Source organism: Salvia hispanica, chromosome 3 (assembly GCF_023119035.1).
Source record: "Salvia hispanica cultivar TCC Black 2014 chromosome 3, UniMelb_Shisp_WGS_1.0, whole genome shotgun sequence".
Classification (NCBI taxonomy): Eukaryota; Viridiplantae; Streptophyta; class Magnoliopsida; order Lamiales; family Lamiaceae; genus Salvia; species Salvia hispanica.
In genome coordinates, this window is record NC_062967.1 from 11,941,621 (window position 1) to 11,967,678 (window position 26,058).

The window sequence follows — 26,058 nt, forward strand, 5'->3', positions numbered from 1 at the left end:
CAATGCATGAAATTAGCCTTATCATCAGCCAAACTCTCAACCATGCGGCTGATTTAATCAAGAATACAAGCTACAAGAAATTGCTATCTAACTATTACACTTCTTGTTAAGAACCCTAGCACATTCTCGATTAACTGCCGTAACTTCTTGATGGTTCCTGCACACTCAATGAACTTGTCAGTAACAACAAACAAGACCCTCATGGATCTAAAGCTATTATACAAGTAAAACAATAGTTAAGAAGAAATCAGAATAGATCAAAGAATGATGGCTCAACCACCCGCTTATAGAATAAATCTATTCACCAGAACCAGATCCAAGGGAGCACAGTTGAAATCGACTAGAGATCACCCTGACACCATCGATATCACCACCACAGAACTCCTTCACATCAGACCAAGAACCACCGAACACAATCTCCCACTAAATCTCCCACACACTAAACCCTAGTTCTCACAAACACATCGACAACCGAAGAAGTTGCCTTCACCAACACTCACACTTATCAATCACACATAGAGCAGCGAAAGACCAAAGAGAAACCGCCGGAGAAGTCATCGGAGAAGAAGAGAGAGTAGAGAGAAGTCACTGAATCGAGTGGATAGAGAGAGAGAAAGAATAGAGAGTAGTAAGAAGTGAAAACAGCCGTCTCACACATAAGTAACACACCTCTCAATCCAACGGTGCCAATTCACAATCCGGGTGAGTACATCTAAGCAGTGAGGTAAGGAGAATGGGCTAAATGGGCTCAATTCTGCATGGGCCAGAATTAAGGCATAGTCCAAATAAATGTCCACCAAACACAGAGTTGTAAATATACTCCATCTACCCCTTTACTTGTGACGTGTAGAGAATTTTTTGTTGGAGTACCAAGCTAAATTAACTTTTGGAAAAAAAAATTATTTTTTACTACCTCCTTCCCACATGGATGGAGTATATTCCATGGTAATTTTGACTTGAATCACATGTAATGTTGTAAAACAAGAAAATTGTACATTGTAATTAAATTACATTTCGCATTTCGGTTTCAATCTTTATTGTCAAATCTAAACTATCATCGACCTCTTCGTTGACCCGCGGATGGCGTCGGAAAATCCCATTGACCACCCACAACAAACCTTTGACCACCCTAACTCCGCCAACCGCCGCCATCGAGCAATACAACAACCACCCCACAACATCCACCGCCTCCATATCTTTCCCCATCGCCACCAGCTGCTCCTCCACTTCCCCCCTCAACCTCCGCCACCACAGACAGCCAAACGCCGCCGCCAACAAAACATTTTCCCCCCAGCCAAAGTCCTCCCCGCGGAGCCCGGATACCGCCTCCTCCACCGCCGGCCTCACCACATACCACCGCCAGAAAACCACCGCTTCATGCAATCCCAAACCCAAAATCAGACTCCTAAATCCGCCACTGCCGATTTGAGACTTATCATCGACTTCCACAAATCCGTAAATCCACAAACTTAGGCAGACTTGCATCGAGAAAATCCAAACCACCGCGGCATCCAAACGGCGTCGTATGGCGATGAGCCAAGCGGCGGTGAAGTTTTGTAGGAGAGCAGCGGCGGCGGCAGCGAGTACGAGGAGGCCGAGGAGCGAGGTCGTGTTGTTATGCAGGAAAGTAGAGACGATGTTGTGGGGCTTCTGGTGATCGGTTTTTTGATGGCGGGCGGCGGAGAGCTGGATGAAGAGGAGGAGCGATAGCGGCGGAACGAGGCTGAGAAAGGTGGTGCAGAAGATTCTGCCGCACTCTTTCACGGCAGAATTCGTTGACATTTTGAGAAGATTGGATAATCACTCTTCTTTAATTTTATAAGATCGATGGATATCATTGCATATTTCGATATCGGTAGAACGTGAGATTATATATACTATGTACAAGTTGGAATTTCTGAAATAGGGGAGTATGTAACATGGGATGATGTTATTGATAACGTATTATTATTACGATACTTATGTTTACAAAAAAAATTGATTTTAGGCAATTTTAAACAAATTGTTCAAATACTAGAATGCAGACCTTAATTCAAATTTTAGAGAGAACAAAATTTTATTTTTAAATGTTTATTTACTGCGAATACGATTACGTTATGTATTAATTAATTGCAAATATTTTTATATTCTCACGATAACATGATTTGCAGTGTAATCAATTCACGTATATATGAACCAGATCAAGTGAGAATGTTGGACTTGGAAGGGATGGAAATTTTGTAATATATTTGTTCATTTTTCATTGATTTTATGCTCTTGCTCATCATCCTCATTTAATAGAGTATAGATGCATCGTATATTTGCGTATAGTTCAATTGTAATTACATAATTATAGTATTTTTTATTATACAGTAAAACACAAGCAAGCAACCTTGATCCAACTCCTCACACAGAATAAATTAATTAGTCATGGTGTAATAAATGCACTTGATCTGTTAATTAATGCACGCGATACTACTTGAATATTAATGGGGTAACTGCTTTTAAAGTCATCAACTTTCCATAAATTTCGGTTTTTCCCATAAAATTTAAAAAGTTCGTGTAATGTCACGAACTTTATTGTCGGTTGCCATTTTCCCATGTCAGGTTTTCCGGTCTGATTCAAACTGTTCGTTTCCTATTAAGACAATGTCCAAATTTTTTTTATCTTACTATCGTTATCTTCGTCTTTGAAATAGCTTCGCGTGGGTACCTTGTACGCCTCAATCGGAACTCGGATGAAGAAGTTATGACCATTATGATAGTACAAGGTCGCACAAAGGTCGTAGCCTTCATCAAATGGCCATAACTTCTTCATCCGAGTTCCGATTGAGGCGTACGAGGTACACACGCGAAGCTATTTCAAAGACGAAGATAACGATAGTAAGATAAAAGAATTTGGGCATTGTCTTAATAGGAAACGAACAGTTTGAATCAGACCGGAAAGCCTGATATGGGAAAATAGCAACCGAAAATAAAGTTCGTGACATTACATGAACTTTTTAAAGTTCGTGGGAAAAACCAGAATTCATGGAAAGTTGGTGACTTTAAAAGCAGTTACCCCAATATTAAAATAGGGTGTAATAAGAGAGATAGTGAAGTTATAATTATGCTTAAATACATAACTAGAAAACAATAATTTAGTTAATAAACATAGAAAGAAAACACGAATTTAGTTCATTATAAAAGCGATTTTAGTTTATTATAAAAGCGATATACTTCACTATAATTTAAAGTGAAGTATTTACTACATAAAGAATTTAGTTCAATACTATAATGGCATTTTACTTCACTCCGTATTTTCCAATTCGTATTGTGAACTAAAACACTCTTATATTGAACTAAATTGCTCTTATAGTGAACTAAATTTATGTTTTCTAGTTATGCATTTTAGTAGTGGTCGCCTAGCTCATATCATTTTTACATTTATTTGAAAGAAACCGTTCTCATGATTGAACAATTTTTATTTAATTATGAATTTTTATTAATTTCATGATCTCTTATCTAAATAGATTTATGGAGTATTATCCTAAAATTCAAGGTAAATTTGACTAGATAACTCGTAAGTTCCACGGAACTAATGTTTATAATTTGAACACTTAATTAAACTTATGAAATTTTTGTTAAACTAATGGTTGAAGTTTATAAATAATTAAATTGTACTAGTAGCTAGGAAGAACACTAACCTAAGGGCATCCACAATGGATGCCCTAGTGCATGCCCCAATGAAAGCTCTAGTGGTTGCCACGTCAGCATGCCCCATCTTTCTGCAATGGTGGAGCCCTAGTGCATGCCCTATCTATTATCCATTTCTCATTTCAATTTTAATTTTAATTTTTTTTATGTTTACCAATTATAAATAGCAAAATTAGACTTTTAATTTAAAGAACTAGCAAAAAACATACATTACTTAATTTATTTCTAAAAAAAGTTACGATAAAGAGGTACAATTTCAACGACCACTACGCGTCCAAACTTCTTCAATCATGTCGTTCATGAGATCAAGATGAGCTTGTTGGTTGCGCATGCTCTCCTGAGCTTGTAATCTCTCGTTGAGTCCATAGGGTAAACCTCGAACGACCGGCGGGGCTGCATGACCTGCGCTCGGAGCGGCTTCATCGTCGGACCACTGGCTAGTTGCACGACCTTCATCGTGAATAATCATGTTGTGCAAGATGATGCACGCGTACATGACATTGGCGATATGATGCCTGTACCAGGAACGAGCCGGGCCTTTCACTATTCCCCAACGCGCTTGAAGCACACCGAATCCTCGCTCCACGTCCTTCCGTGCAGCCTCCTGCTTTGCCGCAAAAAACTCTCTCCTCGCACCCGTTGGACAGGAGATCGTCTTCAAGAAAACTGGCCATCTCGGGTAAATGCCGTCGGCTAAGTAGTACCCCATATGATGTTGTCGTCCGTTGGCAGTGAAGCTGATAACCGGACCGTTGCCATTGCATTGCTCGGTGAAGAGACTGGACGAGTTCAGCACATTGATGTCGTTGTTGGACCCCGCCACGCCAAAGTGAGCATGCCAAATCCAAAGACTGTGGTCAACGATTGCTTCAAGGATCATCGTCGGGTGGGTACCCTTATACCCACTGGTGAATTGGCCTCTCCACGCTGCAGGACAATTCTTCCACTCCCAGTGCATACAATCAATACTCCCTAACATTCCAGGAAAGCCGTGCACCGTATCGTGCATCCGCAGCAGGTCCTGGCAGTCTTGGGCATTCGGCTTGCGCAAATATGTGGCGCCGAAGGCGTCAATAACGCCCGCACAAAAATTTACCAGACACTCCCGGCCAGTTGTATCCCCGACGTGAAGATACTCGTCGAACATGTCCGCGTAGTGCCGTATGCCAACTGACGAAGCGCAACCGTGCACTTCGTCAGCGGGGATGGACCCTTTCTGTGGGCCGCATCTTCCCGCCACTGGAAGTACTCGTCGCGCGCCTCCAACGCGTGAACAATCTGGAGAAACAACTCTCGCCGCATCCTAAACCGTCGGCGAAAAACCGGCGCGCCCCACCGGGGATGTTCGGCGAAGTAGTCCTCGAACAGACGTTGATGAGCTAGGACATGCTCTCGACGGACGGATGTCCGTCGGCGGATGGGCCTCGGGACCTGCTCTTGGGCCTGCTGTTCGGCTTGCTCTTGCTCTTGTATTGCACGAATACCGGCGAGAATCTGGTTCCCGAAAGCAAACATTGCGCGTTCCATAGACCGACCAATATCTTCCCCGGGAAACATTTTGGAAAAGTGAGTGAAAGAGATATTGCAATGGAGAGAGAGTTGAGAGAGATGTGTGAGAGTTGTGTGAAAAATGAGTGAAATTAAGGTATATTTATAGAATTGAAAAAGAAAAAAAAAAAAAAAAATCAAACACGCGTGATCGGGCTCGGGCGTGATCGGGCGCGGCTCTGCAATGGGCGCCCGAGCTCACGCCCGATCGGTCGGGCTCGGGATCGGTCGCGACCGAACTATCGGTCGCGCTCGGGCGCGACCGAGTGCTGCAATGGATGCCCGACCGCGCCCGAGCCCGATCTCGGCCGATCAGGCGCGCGATCGGGCATCCATTGTGGATGCTCTAAGTGCAACGGGTAATTGTTATATCAAATTATCAATATTTAATCGATAATTGAGATATTTAATTTCCTATTTAGCAAATAACAACCCATATTCTCTCTTATATTTTATTATCTCTTACTTTATTCTCTTTTATTTATGTACTTATTTTTATTTTTTTATTTTATTTTATCTTCACTTAAAATCGTGTACTTAAAAATGCATCTACTACAAAGGGATAGAAAGATTAATATTTATGTGATTAATAAACAAGGAGAAAACAGGAAAATACATAGTAATATAAATTATACTAGTATTTTTTGTTCGTATGAAAATTGTAAAATGACAGAGACAAATAAAGTAAAAATGATTATATACATTCACATATCGACATAAAAATATTATACACATGAGTACTCATAACATAAAATATGAAATATGAGATTAAGTGAAAATATAATGCACTACACCAACTGTTGATCAGCTAATGGATTGCTTAGAACAGATATTCTACAGATATGTCTATAAAATATGTTTGCTGCCCAAAATAACCCTTTAATCACCTTAATGCCACCTATCGCCGCCGTCAAATAATACAACCACCACCCTAAAACGTCCGCCGCTTCCACACCCATCCCCAGCTCCGTCCTTCTCCGTGGCAGCGCCGCCAGCGCCTCAACCTCTCCCCCCAACCTCCGCGACCACAAATACCCTAGCGCCGCCGCCAAAACTGCCTTCTCCGCCCACCCGAAACCCTCATCGAAAAATCCCGAAACCGCCTCGTCCACTACCGGCTTCACCACACTCCGCCGCCACAAAACCATCATTTCATGCACTCCCAACACCAAAACCAGCCTCCTCGCCGTGACAAAATTGTCGCCGCCGCGCAAACTCGTGTCAGTGCTGATGGGAAGATCAAACCCTAAATTTAGGCAAACTAGCATCAAGAAAAGCATGACCCATGCTTGGCTTAAACGGCGCCGTTTGCTGATGAAAAAATAGAGGTTCATGCCGGTGAGAATTTGTACGTAAGCTGCGACAGCAACAGCGGAGACGAGCAAGCTGAAGAGTAGGGTTGTCTTGGTGTGCAAGAGAAGCGATGTGGGAAAGGGGACTTTTTGGTCGCGGTTGAAGCGGGCGGTGGAGAGACGGGAGAGGAGGAGGAGAGAGAGCGGCGGGTGGAGGCTGAGGGCTGTGGTGGCTAAAATTATGCACCACTCTTTGGCGCCGCCGCGTTGTTTCTCCGGCAAACCATCATTTCATGCACTCCCAACACCAAAACCAGCCTCCTCGCCGTGACAAAATTGTCGCCGCCGCGCAAACTCGTGTCAGTGCTGATGGGAAGATCAAACCCTAAATTTAGGCAAACTAGCATCAAGAAAAGCATGACCCATGCTTGGCTTAAACGGCGCCGTTTGCTGATGAAAAAATAGAGGTTCATGCCGGTGAGAATTTGTACGTAAGCTGCGACAGCAACAGCGGAGACGAGCAAGCTGAAGAGTAGGGTTGTCTTGGTGTGCAAGAGAAGCGATGTGGGAAAGGGGACTTTTTGGTCGCGGTTGAAGCGGGCGGTGGAGAGACGGGAGAGGAGGAGGAGAGAGAGCGGCGGGTGGAGGCTGAGGGCTGTGGTGGCTAAAATTATGCACCACTCTTTGGCGCCGCCGCGTTGTTTCTCCGGCAATAATTCTTTAGAAGAATACATTTATTATTAGTCTGAGATCAGCTTTATTTTGTTTCACACCTATTGGTATTTAAAGCATAAATTGGGGTTTCGTTATAAATAACATTCTTATTTTTATTGCATGTTTTCATAGTTTAAATCATGGTATTTTGTTTATGTATATTAAATAAGCGATATATGTATAAATTGATACGCGATCGTGAAATATAATTCTCAGTCACTCAAAGTGATTCTAACTTGATTACGTACGATCTTAATTTAAGTGTTAATTTTTCCTAGTTGTTTGGAAGCTAAAATGTTTAGTACACTATCTTCCCAGAGTATAAAATCTTTCGCAATGTATATGGAAACACTAAACAAGCTTACATTTTTCTCTGTTATGTTCCTCTTATATATTTTATTTATAGGCTGTAATGTAGTAATATGATAAAAAAAAATTAGCAAAGTATTATCTATTTATTAATTTATTGCTACTAAAAAAATATGTATTCCGTCAAATCTAGATTATATCATTACTTGTTTTAGTTTTATACGTATAATCTATTATTACTATTGGGGAAGTGATAAAATGCAAACTTATATATTGTACAAACTCAAAACTCCTCAACTCAATACAATATCAACACAGTGTAAAATTTCAAGATTTTAATGTCAATACAGTATCAACACAACATCAATCATTGACTACCGTTGAAATTCTGTCAACATATTCCCGTTGATGCTTTTTTGTGATTTGTTGACATTTTTCAATGGACCAGATCATAATTTTGAGTTTGTACAATATTTGGAGTTTTTATTTGATCACATCCCCTCTACTATTGTTTAGTAATTTTCCAAAATTGTGGTAAGATATACTCCATATATTATGTAAAATCAACACTTCGACAGTATTATGTATCATCCTTATTGTTTGACGTCTTGTTAGTGATCTTGATTCTCGATGACGTGAGTAATTCTTGCGTGCCAATTTACTTACAATATAATTATATCAAACGCACATGTGCCCAAAATTTGATTAATTCTACAATCTCGAGAAAATAGAGTGTTGACTAAGAAATATCCCACTAATTTTCTACAAATGATGTATCTAGATGCATGAAACAGTTATGTTAATTTATATGTAATAATTTGTTATGTTAATTTATATGTAATAATTTGTTTTTTAATTGAATTCACAAAAAGTGATCCTCCCCTTTTCACTCCCCACCCATGCAGTACACGCCGGGCTTTATCGATCAGTTTTTGTGTGTGTGTGGAAAAATTAGCAATACATCTATTAATTCAAACATTAATTGACGATCACATTATCCTAATTGACCAATAGGCCATTATTTAAATTCATCAGAAAGATAATTAATTTACATAATAGGCATGTTATCAGTTATCACGAGGTGTGTGCAAGTGTATTATATAGTATAGTTTACTCTCATACACATCTTAATATATTTTATTTATATATATATAGCTAGCTTGATAATTAAGATCATGGGACGACTTTGTTATGTAATTCGGGAAAACGTAAATATTTTTAAATTATTACAATACTTTGAGGTCAAGTAATTTTGGTTTGAGTGGAACACAAGAGGCATATATATGGTGACTTACTAGATACCTATCCATTTCTTATAAATATTTATTTTTGCTTAATTTTCAGTATGACTTGCTCTTTGAGCATTCATCGCTTTAACCATGTCACGCATTCGATTTTATGAGTCAATATTAAGGATTAATTATATTTATAAGAATAATGCTTTGTTGCTCATTTCCACGAGGAAAGCTCTAAATTAATTAATTATTAGTAATTGTATAATTTTCAGTACACGCACTTCTATAATTTTGATTATAATGATTTCAAGTGGAACCGAACTCATTTTTTCTTAAAAGAATAATGCATGGTCGCATTTTTCAGCAAAAATTATTGATGAAAATTCACAAATCGCTTTTTTATAATAAAAGACTTTATGTTCCTATTTATTAGGGGTGAGCATCCGGGTTTCGGTTCGGTTTTTCGCCCAAACCAAACCGAACCCGAAAAATCGAATTTAGTTCAGAACCCAAACCGAACTGAATCCGAAAAACCGAAAAACGGAAAAACCGAAAATCGAATTTGGAAAACCGAACTAAACCGAAAAAACCGAAATTATATGAAAAAACCGAAAAACCGAACAAATCAAAAAATATATATATACATGTATAATATATTTTATTTTATATATTTATAAACTATATAATTAATAGAATATATGTATAATACATTATTTTATAGAATATATTAAAAGAATATAGTATATATTATATATAATATAATACATTAAATTAATAGGATATATATAAAATATTTATATTTAAAATATAATTCGGTTTTTCAGCTATTCGGGCTTTTTTCCACCCGAAACCGAACCGAACCGAACCGAAAAAACCGAAATTTTGTATTTTTAAAGCCGAACCGAACCGAACCGAATAACCGCAAAAACCGAACCGAATTTCAAAATTTCGGTTTGGTTCGGTTCAGATATTCGATTTCCGGTTTTTTTCTCACCCCTACTATTTATAGTCAGAAGTATTAATGAAAATTTGGATTAAATCAATACTCTTCCATCTTACTACTCGATTTTCACCATTGCTCGTAATTATAGGCCATATTTGTCCGATTGTCATTTTCTCTTAAAACCTTAGCTTGTGACAATATATGTCGACCAATAAGGTTACATTATTTCTAATTATTATCAATCTCACCCAATATTGGATAAAATCTATTTAATGAATCGGAGATCACCTTTATCTACATTCTACACATTGTTTACATCATGGAAATCAAACGTGTCTTAAATACAAGTTATGCAACCATTGTAACATATATTCAATCAAAAATTATATTTTTGCGGATAATAATTTTTGCCGTGGAAATGTACACAGAGACTATTAGACTATTACCATACTTAAGTAATTGTCGATGCTTTTTCCCCTCTTAGAAATTCGAAGCACAGAACTTAGAAGTTAAGAATTAAGAAAGCAAACATGAATTAGACATGCATATTAGTATCTATCGAGAGAAATATCATCATACTCAATCCATATACCGGTGGGTACATAATACTTCTTTCAATCCAATCTTAATGAAACATTTCATATTTTAGCAAAAGAGGACATGTGTGAATGAAATGGAATAAGACATACAAATAAAGAAAAATGTAATACTACTATTCACAAAAGAATTTAAAAAAAGCAAACTATTTGAAGGAACAAATAATTCACCAGTTTCAATTAACAAAATCAACTCTATTATAACTATGTGTACTTCTAGTAATTTAAATATAAATATATTTATAAATTATATAGATTGAATATAAATATATATTTATAAGTAATTTCAACATATTTAATTAAACTAATATATTATATATAAAATTGTATATTACTATACACAACAACAATTAATGTTATGACATATTGTTCTTTGTTTGATAATGATATTAATTTAGTTTCACTTTATATCATTATTTATTGGTGTTTCGTAATTACTTGATTTAGCCACATTTGAATTCAATATAAACATATTTTAAAATTTTGAGAAGTAAAAAAGAGTAGAAATATGAGTAAATAAAAAACAATTCAATCTATACAACACTTAAATATAATTACTTAATTCAAAAAAATAATTCGAAAAATGTAAAGTCCAATAAATTAAAATTTCAAATTAAAACTTAGCATGAATATAATAATAGAGAACAACACTTAATTTAAAACTATAATCTATTAATAAAAATGTACCCCTACTATAAATTGCATAATTTTGTACCATTATTTGAAATAAAAAATATACAATAAAACCTTATTACATATAAATATATAAAAACATGTTTCAATAATTTCAAAAAAAAAATAGTACCTTATTATATGGACTTTAAAGATCATAAATGTACTACTCCATAATAATAACACTTTACAAAATAAGATAAAAAAAACTGTTATAATCAAAATATGTATTTATGTTATTTACTTTTAAGTTATTTAATTTTATATTTTTAGATTTAAGTTATTTAGTCTAAAAATATAAAATTAAATAACTTCAAATTAAATAACATATATACATATGTTGATTAGAACAAATAATATACACAAACTAAAACCTAAACTCATTTTTCAGTTTTGTCACATCAAACAGTAATTCTACTCCAGTCATTTACACCAAACTAAAAAAAAAAATCATATTCACCTACTTTTTTTACTTTTTTAATCTTACCTATATATTTATTAAATTAAACATAAACCCAATTTATCAATAATTTTACAAACATAATTAAATAATTTAATACAATTATTCATATTGACATATTAATATATATTAAAATATTATACATTCAATAATATATATAATAAATATATTATACAAAATAAATAATTAATAATAATGATTTATTAAGATAAAATGAATCTTATAATAAATTATAAATAAAAATTAATATGTTCAAATTAAAAAATTGAAACCATCTTCAATCTAAAGTAAAATATATGGTGTGTCCAAGATAACATTTTTTTTGGGAAATTAAGATTTAAAAACATATTTAATTTAAATTTAGTTTAAAATTAATTAATCTTTCAAAATTAACCATAATACTACATACTCCGTGGAGTACTATTTAATTATATAGCCCAACTTTTAAGTCCACTTAAATTAAGTTTATTTAAAAGCTAACGAGAAAATGAGGCGTCGTCTTCTACTCTTCTTCATCGCCCGCCTGCACATGCCGTCCGCCGGCCTCCCTTCTGAATCACCGACACTTCTTCTGCACAGCATCGCCAATTCCTCCGTCCTGCTTCGCCGCCCGCTGTAGTGTGCTCCGGCATTCAAGAATTGATATTTTCTCTCATTCTCCTTCCTCTTTTCTTTTTTTTCTTCTCTCTCGTACCTTTGGTTTGATAGCAGACTCAATAATAGTGGAGAAGCTATCATTTTAGTGGACCATTTTCTCTCCATCAATATTTTGTCCAATAATGTCTGGGGGATGGATCCTCTGCTGTGTTAAAAAACACAGCAGAGGCTGCTGTGGTTAAAACGCACAGCAGTGTTCATGAAACGCAGCCAATATGCAAACTCAATTCTTTTTTTTTTAATTTGCTGTAGGCGGTGGGCCCATATACAGCCTTATGTAAAATAGATATACATGTACAGAGTACACGTACTCCATGCTACTATATACTTTCCTCTTCTCTAGTTATTCGTATAATGCAACATGTATTCTTTTTATTTTGCTTATTTCTTTTATTTAAATACTAGTAAAATATTATGAAATCAAATATTATAGTATATGCATATTAAAATACTTGTAAATTGTACTCCCTTCGTTTATGAAATATTGTCAAAGTTTGACTCGGCACAGATTTTAAAAAATATAAAAAAAAGTGAGTTGAAAAGGTTTATGGAATGAGGGTCTTGCATTTATAATAGAATGTGAGTGTAAAAAAGTTAGTGGAAAGTGGAGTTTATGTAAAGAGTATGAAATATCTTACTCTCTTCTTCCACAATTAATTGAGCACGTTTGATTTGACACGGGTTTAAAAAATATAGTAGAAAGTGAGTTGAAAAAGTTAATAATATTGTGGATCCTACTTTATATATTGGTTTAATAAAATGTGAGTATGATAAATTAGTGGAATGTGAGGTCCATTACAAAAAATAGTACTCCCTCCGTCCCATTGAAGATGATCCACTTTCCTTTTTGGTTTGTCCCAATCAAGATGACTCATTGCTTAAAATGGAAACTCCTTTATCTCTACTTTATTCCATCTCTCTTACTTTACTCTCTCCACTTAACACACAAAATAAAGTTGCATAACATCCCGCGCCGTCCAAGAAAGGGGTCATCTTTCTTGGGACGGAGGGAGTACTAGTAGAAAGTAGAAGTGTCAATTAATTGTGGACGGACGAAAAAATAAATTGATGTCAATTAATTGTGGACGGAGAGTATCAAATAGGAACATCTCCAAATAAAATCAAAAGTTTTATTTGAAATATGAAAGAATAAAATGTTTATAAAATGAAATATACAAATATTTATTATCATATTTACAATTTACAGTACTATGTACATATATAGTATTAATTTCATTATATTTTTAATAAGTATTTAATATATAAAAATAAAATATACATATATTTATTTTATCATAGTTACAATATACAAGTATTTTAATATGCATATACTATAATATTTGATTTCATAATATTTTACTAGTATTTAAATAAAAGAAATAAGCAAAATAAAACGAATACATGTTGCATTATAGGAATAACTAGAGAAGAGGAAAGTATATAGTAGCATGGAGTACGTGTACTATGTACATGTATATTTATTTTACATAAAGCTGTATATGGGCCCACCGCCTACAGCAAATTAAAAAAAAAAAATAATTGAGTTTGCATATTGGCTGCGTTTCATGAACACTGCTGTGCGTTTTAACCAAAGCAGCCTTTGCTGTGTTTTTTAACATAGCAGACGATCCATCCCGTATGTCTACCATCTTTTTTTCCAATGGTTCCATTCACAAATGACTAAAAGGATAAAATAAAATAGTTCACATTTTCCCTCCAAAAAGGGTAAAAATGTCTTTTCAATAAACTGTCCATTTAGATTAGTATAGATTGATATAGATATAGATTCTACACATTGTTCACATCATGGAAATCAAATCGTGTCTTAAATGCAAAGTTATACAACCATTGTAACATTCTTTCAAAAATTATATTTTTGCGGATAATAATTTTTGCTGTGGAAATGTACACAGAGACTAATAAGTTCCATACTTAAGTAATTGTCGATGCTTTTTCTCCGCCACTTAGAAATTTGAAGCATAGAACTTAGAAGTTAAGAAAGCAAACATGAATTAGCTAGACATGCATATTAGTATGGAAATGTCATCATACATTCATACTCAATCCATATGGGTGTTCCATAAGAATATTTATATACTCCTAGTTTTAAAAATAGTATTCACGTGAAAACTATAATACTAAATTTTCACGAAAATGCACATGCATTTATGATGATAATATACGATGATATGTATGTATTCACATAGACAAACAAGTGGGGGAATGCACACATGTACAAGAGTCCCTACTAGTTTGGAACTATTGGTTTGTCTATTGTTCCAAAATTGCATCATAACAAAAATGAAGTTATCTAGAATTTGACAAACACTGCAATATTTATGAAGTTGTCTATTTATAATTATAGTATCTATTTAATTCCACACCTACCTCTCACCCCACCCCAACCAAATCAACTAGCGCAGGGTGTGGACTGTGGATAACTATTTTGAAGGAATTTGTAAATTTTTTGGCATTTTGCTTTTCATGGAGGAAAATTATATGTATGTACTACTTGTAGTAAATTTTATTTAAACTGGTAAATGGTGATGGTAGGATTTACTTTTTTATCATTAGTTTAATTAATGTTCTCTTATTCAAGAACTTTTTCAGACAACTTTATTACATGAAAATTCAATGTTTTTTTTTGCTTATATGTCATATCTACAAGATTTAATATACAGATAATGTTAGTTAGATCCTTTATATTTATGATTTATGAATATTAATGAATTCATAGTCATAATTTGATTAAGGCGATCAGCAAATCAAGTTGGCCACACGTTTGCTCGGCATCGGATTCTATAACTGATAGCAAGTATATGTTGATTGCTTTTATTAGTGATGTAACTATTTTAAATTTATTTAAATAAAACGTTACATATGGTCTAAACTAATACTGCTCCTTCATTGCCCATATATAATATGGATTTGCTCGGCATCGGATTCTATAACTGATAGCAAGTATATATTGATTGCATTGTGTCTCAATTTTTTATTCGTGCCGTAACTATTTTAAATTTATTTAAATAAAATATTACATATGGTGTAAAATAAAATAAAATATAATATAATAATACCTCCTTCATTGCCCATATATAATATGCCGACATTTTATTAAAAAGTCGTAAATTAGAATCGAGCATAGATTCAGACATTATTGTAGTACTACTTACATTTGTCACTGACAATATGTGAAATCAAATGTACACGTGAATTTGAAAAAATGTATGGAGGCCAGCTTACATATGCATATATATCGAGAAGCATAGAAAATCATGATAACTTTACATAAATTGACGATCCAGATTCCAGATAAAACGGAAAATGTTATAGCATGTTGTAGAACAAAATGAATTCTTATAGCATGTACATACATTTAACTTGCACATGTACTGGAGTTGTCGGACCATTGCAATTATATCTAACTTTTTATAATTATATTCCTTGCAAAAGAATATATTTACCATCGGTAATTCAATCTATTGATGCTTCACCATTGGTGCAATATATTTGACTTAAATTTTACGTTTGAAAGATATACTGTATTTAAATATTTGTAATAATTTAATTCATAATTTGGTAAAATACTTCAAAGTTATATATAATTAATATTTTGTCATAATTGTGATTTATATTATGTGGAGTATTATTTATAGGAGGTGGTGTATACAGATCACACAAATCTGTATTAGAATTTTGGTATCAACGGCCTTGTATTTCTATTTATTAAGATATTTTGACATAATAAATTTATTAATTAATTATCCTAATTACCTTTACCGAATAAATGCCAAGGTTATTAAAATGCTTAGTCATTAACAACTTTATACACTTTTTATTTAGGTTAAGGATACTGGTCTTAAAAATTACTGCTATAAACTTTGGGAAAATTCTGGTATTTCTCATTAATTTTGAAAGTTGTCATTGACTTTTAAAAGTATGCAATTTTTCTAACTCAATCCAGATAGAAATTTTGGAGCAAATTTTGATCCTAAGTGACTAGCCGTGAAATCTATATGACTTAGTACGAATTATAAATAAAACGACATCATTTCGCACTCTAACTCTTGAATTTGATATTGCACATGCCTAATATGATAAAATATACTCCCTCCGTCCGCGATTAGGAGTCCCGGTCACTTTTACGCACCTATTTTATATAAATGATAAAAAATAGTTAAAGTGGAGAAATGGTAAAGTAAAAAAGAGAATAATGTTGAGAAGACTCTTGTTAATATTATTCTCTCTCTTACTTTACCATTTATCCACTTTAACTAATTTTTTATTATTTTTATAAAATAGATGCGCAAAAGTGATCGGGACTCCTAATCGCGGACGGAGGGAGTACATCACAGGTGTCGGGTTTGAAGAATGGTTCCTCATTAGAATCGACACCAATCTTAAAGTTGAAGATACGGTAGAACCAACTATAAAATCAGCTACTACTATATATCTCTTTATATAGTTAGTATTTATAAATTCAATAGGGAAAACCACCGACAATCTTGGATACCCCCTAATAGCTTCTCAAATATTCCCATCTCTAGTTTCACGTAATTATGATCGACCTCATTTGTACACACACATAATCAAATTGGTGAACATGAAGTTGGGATTAAAATCTTTCAATTACGTACGAAAATATAAGTGCAACAAGTATATCATCCTATTAAAGAACATGTCCCACCTATTAAATGTGAATATGATTTTTATGAAACAGTGGTTTTTACTCTGATTGAGGAAGTTGGGTGGTGTGGAAAAGTTATATTCTCACTGTGATCAAAGTATGTGGATGTGGTGTGTTGTGTGAAGGATCTTTATAGGTGTTTATTTATTGAGTGAAAAGAAAGATAGAAAGCAACTTGTGGGTTTTTATCCACTCTCCTCTCTCTCTCTAATCTAGTGTGGGAATCTTGATTCATTTCCCCCTCTCTTTATTGCTTCAGCTTCTCCATATCCAAAACCAAAATATCTCTTTCTGTGATCAGCCTTCCATCTCCCATCTACACTGAAAAATCACAACAAAAAAGCTAGCCTGTTTAAGAGAAAGAGAACATGCAAGAAAGTGATGATCAGAGTCTTTCAGCAGCAGATCACACACATGCAAGCAAGAAAAGGTCACTATTTTTACACATACATGTCAAAAATTTGTTTTTGATTTGAAGTTGGAAATTTTCTTAGGGGTGTCAACTTATCTGCAGGAAGACGGGTGAAAGAGTTGTGGTTGCTGTAAAAATAGAGGGAAATAGTAAGAAACAGCAGAGAAATGAAGGGCCTCCATCTGATTGTTGGTCTTGGAGAAAATATGGCCAAAAACCCATTAAAGGATCTCCTTATCCAAGGTTCATTTCTCCCTCTCTCTCTCACACACACACATAATCTTGTTTCACCCCCTCCAATAATTTATTACCTTGTACTTGTTGTCTTGTAGTACAACTTTCTTGATTTTCCACACAAAACATGCATAGTGGTTAGTGAAATTCAAAACCCTTGTTTCAAGGGTCTTGAAATTCAAAACTAGTAGTAATGTCTTAATAAATCCAAAACCCTTGTAATATGCAGACTAATTAAGAATGGAAGTGTACAACTGTGCATGCAGAGGGTACTACAGGTGCAGCACATCAAAGGGCTGCTCAGCGAAGAAGCAAGTTGAGAGATGCAAAACAGATGCATCGATGCTCCTCATCACCTACACCTCCACCCACAATCATCCAGACCCTGCCCCTTTCTCAATCCCCACCAATCACTCTCCAATTCACCAACAAGAGCAAGAATCAGAGACAAATCCAGACGAAATCGAAGCCCCGCGCCCGAATTCCGGAGGCGGAAACTCCTTTGAGGAAATTCTTCAAACACCCGGCGTGCGCTACGAGGATGATGATGAGGTGGTGAAATCGGAGGAGAATGATTTCTACGACGAGCTGGAGGAGCTGCCTAGTTCCTCCTTCTTCACGGCTTTCATGAAGAGCGGTTTCTGTGAGGAAAGAATTGCTGTAAATCTATCTTGAATAGAAGTATAGTGTGTGGTTTTAGGTGAAAATGTGTGTAGATCTTTGCTTAGTAGTATGTGGAAAAAAGAAGAAATCTGTAGCTATGATGATGTACATATTTTCTGCTCCAGTTTTACACGTGCGAGCGGACTATCTACTCAATTCATTTTATGCTTAATTTTAATTACAATTGTTGTGATAATATTTTGATTGTGTTGATAAATATTTGCAGTGGCAACCATTGTCTCGAGATATGGCATTGTTGCACGCCAAAAAGTAGAAAAATTATGAAGTGGTTTTTCATCTGTCTCTCGTCTTTACCGCACCAAACTTAGCATCTGCACCAGACTCACCTCATAATATTCACTTTTATTCTATTTTTTATTAAATATCAAATACTACTCCCGGGGTGTGATCAATTGCTAACTTTCTTAAGTTGCTAACTCATCAACGCAATATATTAAAAATGTCAACACGAAGACATTAAAATGTCAAAATATGATTTTATTGAACTTCAATATAATATGTTGATATTATGTGTAGACATTTTAATATCACCATATTGACATTTTTAATACATTGCATTGATGAGTTAGCAAAGTTAGCAATATAACGCATCCACTGCTCCATATCTCAAATTTTTTAACCGTAAAAAACTACGTTAACCCATTTCTAATAGCCAAAAGTTGAGTATAGAATTTTACTTAACCTGGTAATTTGTTAAAATCAATAATTTTGTTGGGTTTCGAACCATTCCGTGTCATAGAATTGAAAAATGTGCAAACAATATGTAAGTACAAAATCGTGAGGACTTAATGAGAATAGATGAACCCTCACAAATTCATTGTAGAGTTAAAAATAATGATAATTTGAATTATTTGGAAAAATAGTGCTAGTACCACTGTTTGGGATTTCGTGGGGGGCACACCAGCACAATGAGCACACGATTGGATTCTTACGATAACCTAAGTAGGAAAGTGGGACATGTTTCCCTAATCTGATAGCCACTATATGGAGTAATATGCAAAAGCCAGAGCACTAGTCATGAATGCCATACACATCACTTAATTATTCAATTTTGTCCATTGTTTTACCATTTTATTGAAAATTTTATTCTCAGCCAAATGAAAATTTTATTGAAAATTTTGTCCACTGTACCAAGGCCATGTTTGATTGGCGGGAAAGTAAAGTTGGCAAGGAAAATGATTCCTAGGAAAGTGAATCCCGGGAATATGATTCCTAGTAACTTTACTTTCCTGTGTTTGGAAAATATCAAGATTCTAAATTTGTATTTAATTTAAACACCAAACTAAAAATATATTTATTATTATTTTATTTATAAAAAAGAATAATATTGTAAAATTTTTAATATATTATTAATTATAAATAATAATTATTATATAATTATATTTATTATTATGTTGGACAGTTTAATATGGATTATCCATCATAATATATAATAGTATAACTATAATTATAGTTACATAGTATTATACTCATTTATTATAGTAATAGATATAATAATTATTATATTATAATTATAATATTTACGAATATTATAATTGAATAAATTTTATAAATTAGAATTGCACTATGAATTTATTGATTAATTATTAATTTATAAAATGTAATTAATTATTATTTATTATACAATTTATATTATATAATTATATTTTAATTATTAATAAATTATTAATTATTATTATGAATTATTATAAAATATAGTTATAATTATGATAATATTAATTATAGTTATTTATTATAGTGAAATTAAGTATGATTTATAATTTAAAATTATTTTTAAAATATTGTAATTATTAATAATAATAATAATAATAATAATAATAAAACTATATTATATTACTGAAATATGTAAGAATCCTAAAACTGGGAAAAAGAATAACTAAGAAAGGCTAGGATTCAGAATCCTGGAAAGTTCTACTAACTTTCCTTGTTCTTGGATTCTGATTACTTTCCCAGTTTGATTAAAAACTGAAACAAACACAGAAATTTAAAATTTAAGGAATCAGATTACTTTCCCGGACAGAATCCTGGCAACCAAACATGGCCCAAGATTTGAATATATCTTGGATTATCCAAAATTTAAATTATGGATTAATGGGATATTTATCCTTATTTTATGGATTTAGATAGAGTAAATTCTATCTAGATAAATCCTAGAAAAATTAGGATAATAATAATTAATTTATTTTATTATGTCTTATGGATTTATATAGATTTAATTCTATTGAATAAATCCTAGATAGACTAGATAAATTAATTAATTATATTTGGATTTTTTATCCTTATTTTATGGATTTAGATATATTTAATTATATCTAGATTAAATCCTAGTAAATTTGGATTATAATTAATTTTATTGTCTTATGGATTTATATAGATATAATTCTATGTGAATAAATCCTAGATAGACTAAGATAAGTTTTAATTATGTTTATCCATATTTTGTAGATATAGATAGATTTAATTCTATCTAGAATATATCTTAGTTGATTGGATAATTGAAATCCATGTTTATCTTAATCTTGTGGATATTTATAGAATTAATTCTATTTAGAAAATATCCTAGTAGATTTAGATAATTAAATTTATCTCTATCTTATAGATATTGATAGATTTACATCTATCTAGAATATATCTTAGAAGATTTAGATAATTATTAATCCAATATTGTAATTATCTTTTGGATTTAAGATAGATTTAGTTCTATCTAGATAAATCCTAGTTGAATTAATTAATATTAATTCTAGATTATCCTATTTTTATGGATATAAATAGATTTATTTCTATTTATATCCATAAATAGAAATTGATAGATTTACATAGATAGAAATTGATAGATTTAAATAGAAATTGATAGATATAAATAGATTTATTTCTATTTAGTAAATATCCCAGATAAATATGGATAAAGATAATACAAGATAATCCATATCTAATTGGATTTTGATAAAATTAATTTTATCTGGATAAATCCTAATAGATTTGATATATCCTAGTTTCTTATTCTAAATAATCTAAGATTTTTTCCTTAGAATTGGATTTTATCTTCATCTTATGGATTTGGAAAGATTTGTTTCTATCCTGAAATATCCTGGTATGATTTAGATAATGATAATCCAAAATCAGTTTATCTTGAATTTTAGGATTTGATTTTATTCATATAAAATCTAGAATATCCTAATTGGGTTTAGATAGATTAAATTCTATCTAGGTAAAACCTAAATAAATTTGGATAACCATTATCCAAGGTAAATTTATTTTGGAATAAGATAAGGAATTAATTATTTAATTAGATCTCCCTAGATTTATTAAATAATTTCAATAATTATCCAGTGTGATTAATTACCATGAAGTAAATGGATTTGTCTATTTATTTGGTGATTATCTATTATAAGTGGATTAATCTACCTTATCTGCTTATGTGATAATTATGCAAAAGCCATGTTCAAAATAACTAAGCGATAATTACAACAGTGCGTTGTATATGGTCTCCATAAATTGGTCTATATATGAAGCAATTTCTAATATTATCGCGACCCACCTTAGTGGGAGCAATAATCCTACGAAATAGCAAGGTCATAAGATTAGACTTCTTAATAGTAAATTGTTTAAACTAGAAGCATGTTTCTAATATTATCGCGACCCACCCTAGTGGGAGCCATAATCCTACGAAATTGCAAGTTCATTTGTTTAAACATATTTATAAGATAGCTATGGAATTTTGTTAGTGGCGTACGACCTTCCCTAGAAGGAGTATCAAAACAGAAACGAAATTTCTAGATGCTAATATTTATGGTAAATGCTTAGGCAATATTTGGTGGCCATGCCACCTTAGTGGTCTCTGGACTATTCGTCGGTATTGTGACCAGGAAATTGTTGGAATCCGAATTTGTATGACCTCCCTAGAGGCGTACTTATTTTGGTTTTGGCAGTTGCGAGATACATAAATTATTTTGTGGTTGTTTGCAATTATGTATCAAGCATAGTATGTGATAAATAGTTTTATTTCTTCTCAGCCAAATTCTTAATAATGTCTGCGAACCTTAAAGAAATCAAACTCGAAGGCCAAAATTATGTAGACTGGAAATATAAATGGATAAGATTCTCATTGCTGAAAACTTAAAAGTTGTATTCACCAATTCATGTCCTCTATTTCCTTGACAAAATTCTATAAAGAAAGTTCAAGAATGCATTTTATGCATGTACTTGACAAGTTCTTTGAGATAGAAGGTCAAACTACTTTCTTTTAAGTAGTAAGACACGTCTTGGTTTATATTGATGAAAGAAGAATATCCAATAAGGATGATGTCTAGATTCTATTGGAATATCCACGAGAGATATAATATTTTGAGGAATCTTCTGATTCAGTTACTCAAATAGTTTCTACACTCAGTTCTTCATCAAATGTAATAGGAAGTGATAGTATGAAGGTTGTTACTTAAAAGTTGGAAACCTTCTACATGATATTCACTTTATTAATAATAGAGGAAGATAACATGATAGATGACAAATTCGTTAAAGCTGCATCTTTCCTATGTCTTAGTTCACCGCACCCTCCATTGGAGGGCCCCTAGATTGATCCATTTAACGAGATTATTGATTGCAATTTAAAAGTGTTACACGTTTCAATTATGATCCAGATCAGGTTGAAGTATACAAACCCCTCAGCGGATCAAGTCTCTGCACACGGTTGTACATAACTGTTAGACTAGATTAAGAGACAGAAAATAATGAAAACATAGCTCTACAACTATACGCATGAATCACGCACAAATTGAACAACTACTCAGTCCTAAATAGTGTGTAGGAATGCATAAAACAATGACGAAGCCACCGGCATTGCACTGACATGGAATATATAACCACCATAAAAGGATTTATCCGTCAAACAAGGACAACAATGAAACTAATGAATGCAGTAATAGCTCAATTAAAACATCACCAGCAGCCCTTCTTTTCGCCCCAACCAACGAAAGAAGTAAATCAATAAATTAAGCAGAATTAAAATTAGAAAACGCATAGCATTGTTCTTGAGAGCAAAAATAAATGTAGCTAAACCAGATCCATTACGAATAATAAACTACTTACAACACTAAAACCCTATATGCACTTATATCAATGCCTAAACAGCCTGAATTAACCGATGGAGGATGCAGAAATAACCACTTCAAAAATCTCTATTTCATTTGAAAACAATTCATCAAAATCAAATCAACAAAATCACCATCTATGAACACAATCCACTCCATCCTAAAATCATACACTAATCCCCAGATCGTATGCACAATAACCTTCACATTGATCGATCGCGTCAGACCTAGATGCCACAACAAAATTCACACAAATCCCCCAAAACTGAGGCCCGCCCAATCGAAGCCCCAAACAGAGAATGTCGGAGCAAAACACGAAACTCGATAAAACAAAATTTTACCCAAGGGGAGAAGGCGACACAACGAAGAAACGAAGAGGATAAATAGGAGGCGTATAATTTCGAGAGCAGAATAGATAAAGGAGTCGGCAAAGCAGATGGATACGCAAAAGCGCGCGAATCGTAGAGAGAGAAAGAGAGGGGGGAGTAAAGGGGTGTTTGGATGTTTGTGTTAGGGTTAGAGAGGATAGAGAGAGAGAGGGGGGGTGTGGCGATGTTGTTGATATGGGAATGGGGTTTCTATAGAAGTAAAGAAGACTCCCAATTTCTTCTCCATTTTTTTCACACATGTTTGTGTGTGGTGTGTGTGTGCGAAATTTTTCTGTGTGTTTGTTTTTTGGTGGGGGATATTTGGGCTCGGCTTCACGACTCAGTAAGGTCCTGGCGAGTTGACTCGGCCGGCTATGCCCCATATTTGCTTCCTATTTTCCCTCCCTTTGCATCTCACCAACCACTTTATGCTGCAACTACGTGCGCAGGATATCCCCGTGCGCACCCAGCTTATATTAGTATATATTCACCCCTTTTGCATTTTACTTTTTTTGTGATGTTTTCAAATTGAATGCAGTATTAAATTTGTACACCATGTTAGTATTACTCAATATTACATATAGAATTTTTCAATTAAGTTTATTCATAAAAATATTTGCCACACCGCATGTTAGTTTTTCTACAGTTTCTCTCCACCCATAAATAGTCAATAAATCCTCTTTCCTTGTCTAAAAATAATGAATCGATTGATTTGCAATATTATATCCCGAAATTAAATACGGAATATGTATTATGTTTGGTTTATAAGATTGAGTCTCATGACTAATATAATAATTAGTCATAACAATTCTCTTTCAACTAAAATAATCTCACAACTTAATTATAAATGAATTATCTCATTACAATTAGTTATGACAATCAAACAACACATTTAGTTACTGTATAATACTATCTCATACCGTATGAAACCTATGTATAAAAGTAGTATTGTTGTATAACTTTTTCCCCCTAACTTAATAGATGTACTCGGTGAAGGATAAATCAATATTCCTACAAATCATTCATTTTGCTCACCAATCGATATCAAGATGACCAAGGATGTAAAGGTCGACGACCACGACTACGACGCCAAAGACCACCAATATATGCAATCGGGCCGCTTAACAATATGTAGGAGTTGGACAAATGGTCACTGACTCATTGTACGTAGCCGCCAACACCGAATTCATCACAACCGTTCATGTTCCTCTGTGCCACGATGTACACATCCATCGGTTGCAAGGTCTAGAGCACTATCAACCATTGCGACATCGTCATCGTCTTTAGCATCGTCTAAGCGGCATATTCTTCGTCATCGTCTATTGCACTATCATTTTTTAGTGAGCAAAACAGGCTTGGTTGGAAAACGTTGGGTTTAGTAATGGGGAATGTTAAGACCACGATTCTTCTTGAAAATATTTTAATGACCAATTTTAATTAAATAAAAAATTTACATGGAATATTGGTTATCTTATAAAATATTATTAAATTTTAAAATAAATTGGAATTTTGAACGATGCAACTTTATTTTATAGTAACAAATTAAAGTAAGTGCATTGGTGCCTAAAATTGCCACATTTTAAAAAAAAATATTTTTTCCATGAACTTTAGACTTGACATATAATATCATGAATTTAAACATTAGCCGGATTTCATTATCGTTGGTACAATTTAACAATTATTTAAGTTCATAATATTACATGCGAAGTTTAAAATTTATGGGAAGAAACAATTATGTAAAAGCATATGATAGTAAACCTCCCATTATAATTTAATAATCAATTTGACACAACACCATAATTTCGTAATTATTTTGCTTGACCATAATTTAGAGGAAGTTATTCATTTTCATTCTAAAATATCTTAATTCAATACATAAACATTCCACGAAAAATAAATTTGCTTGATCATTTTGATATGTCTACTAAAATCAGTTAAGTACTCCTATTCACATTAACAATAGATAAACACTTTATTCTGAATCTATTTTTTATTTTACTATTTTTGTAATAAAACTTATCGTTAGTACTAAGATTATTTCAAGATTGTAATTTATAAAAAGTAATCTCATTATCTATATTCAAAAAATAGAGGAAGTTGTTCATTTTTAATCTAAAATATCTTAATCTAATACATAAACATTCCACGAAAAATAAATTTGCTTGATCATTTTGATATGTCTACTAAAATTAAATTTTTATCTATTTGTAGTAACATTATTTCTTTAATTAAGTACTCCATTTCACATTTTCCACTAACAATAGATAAACACTTTATTCTGAATCTATTTTTTTATTTTACTATTTTGCAATAAAAACTTATCATTTAGTACTAAGATTATTTCATGGATGAATGTAATATTTCAATAATATTTGTATCTTTATAATTGTTATTTGGTTTAACATTCAGTACTTTTGGAAATATACTGTATTTTGTTTTTTCAAAATCTGAAAACAAAATTTGAGATTATTTACTTCTAAACAAA

General features: G+C 33.1%; 3 protein-coding genes across 3 annotated transcripts; 1 reads left to right on the top strand and 2 right to left on the bottom strand.

Annotated features, from left to right (window-relative positions):
* Positions 1-3,931: 3,931 nt before the first annotated feature.
* LOC125209282 (protein ALP1-like) lies at positions 3,932-4,822 on the bottom strand. Its single transcript, XM_048108887.1, has one exon. The coding sequence runs from the start codon at positions 4,820-4,822 to the stop codon at positions 3,932-3,934; it is 891 nt and encodes a 296-aa protein (XP_047964844.1).
* Positions 4,823-6,011: 1,189 nt separating this feature from the next.
* On the bottom strand, positions 6,012-7,249 carry LOC125209284. The gene is made up of 2 exons (XM_048108888.1): positions 6,763-7,249; positions 6,012-6,469 (listed from the first exon to the last, which is right to left on the bottom strand). Exons 1-2 carry the CDS (start codon positions 7,247-7,249, stop codon positions 6,012-6,014), a joined length of 945 nt encoding a protein of 314 aa, XP_047964845.1.
* Positions 7,250-16,945: 9,696 nt separating this feature from the next.
* Positions 16,946-18,275, top strand: LOC125212813 (probable WRKY transcription factor 65). Its single transcript, XM_048113075.1, has 3 exons — positions 16,946-17,218; positions 17,303-17,443; positions 17,701-18,275. The coding sequence occupies exons 1-3, from the start codon at positions 17,157-17,159 to the stop codon at positions 18,107-18,109; spliced, it is 612 nt and encodes a 203-aa protein (XP_047969032.1). The 5' UTR covers positions 16,946-17,156; the 3' UTR covers positions 18,110-18,275.
* The last annotated feature ends 7,783 nt before the right edge of the window (positions 18,276-26,058 follow it).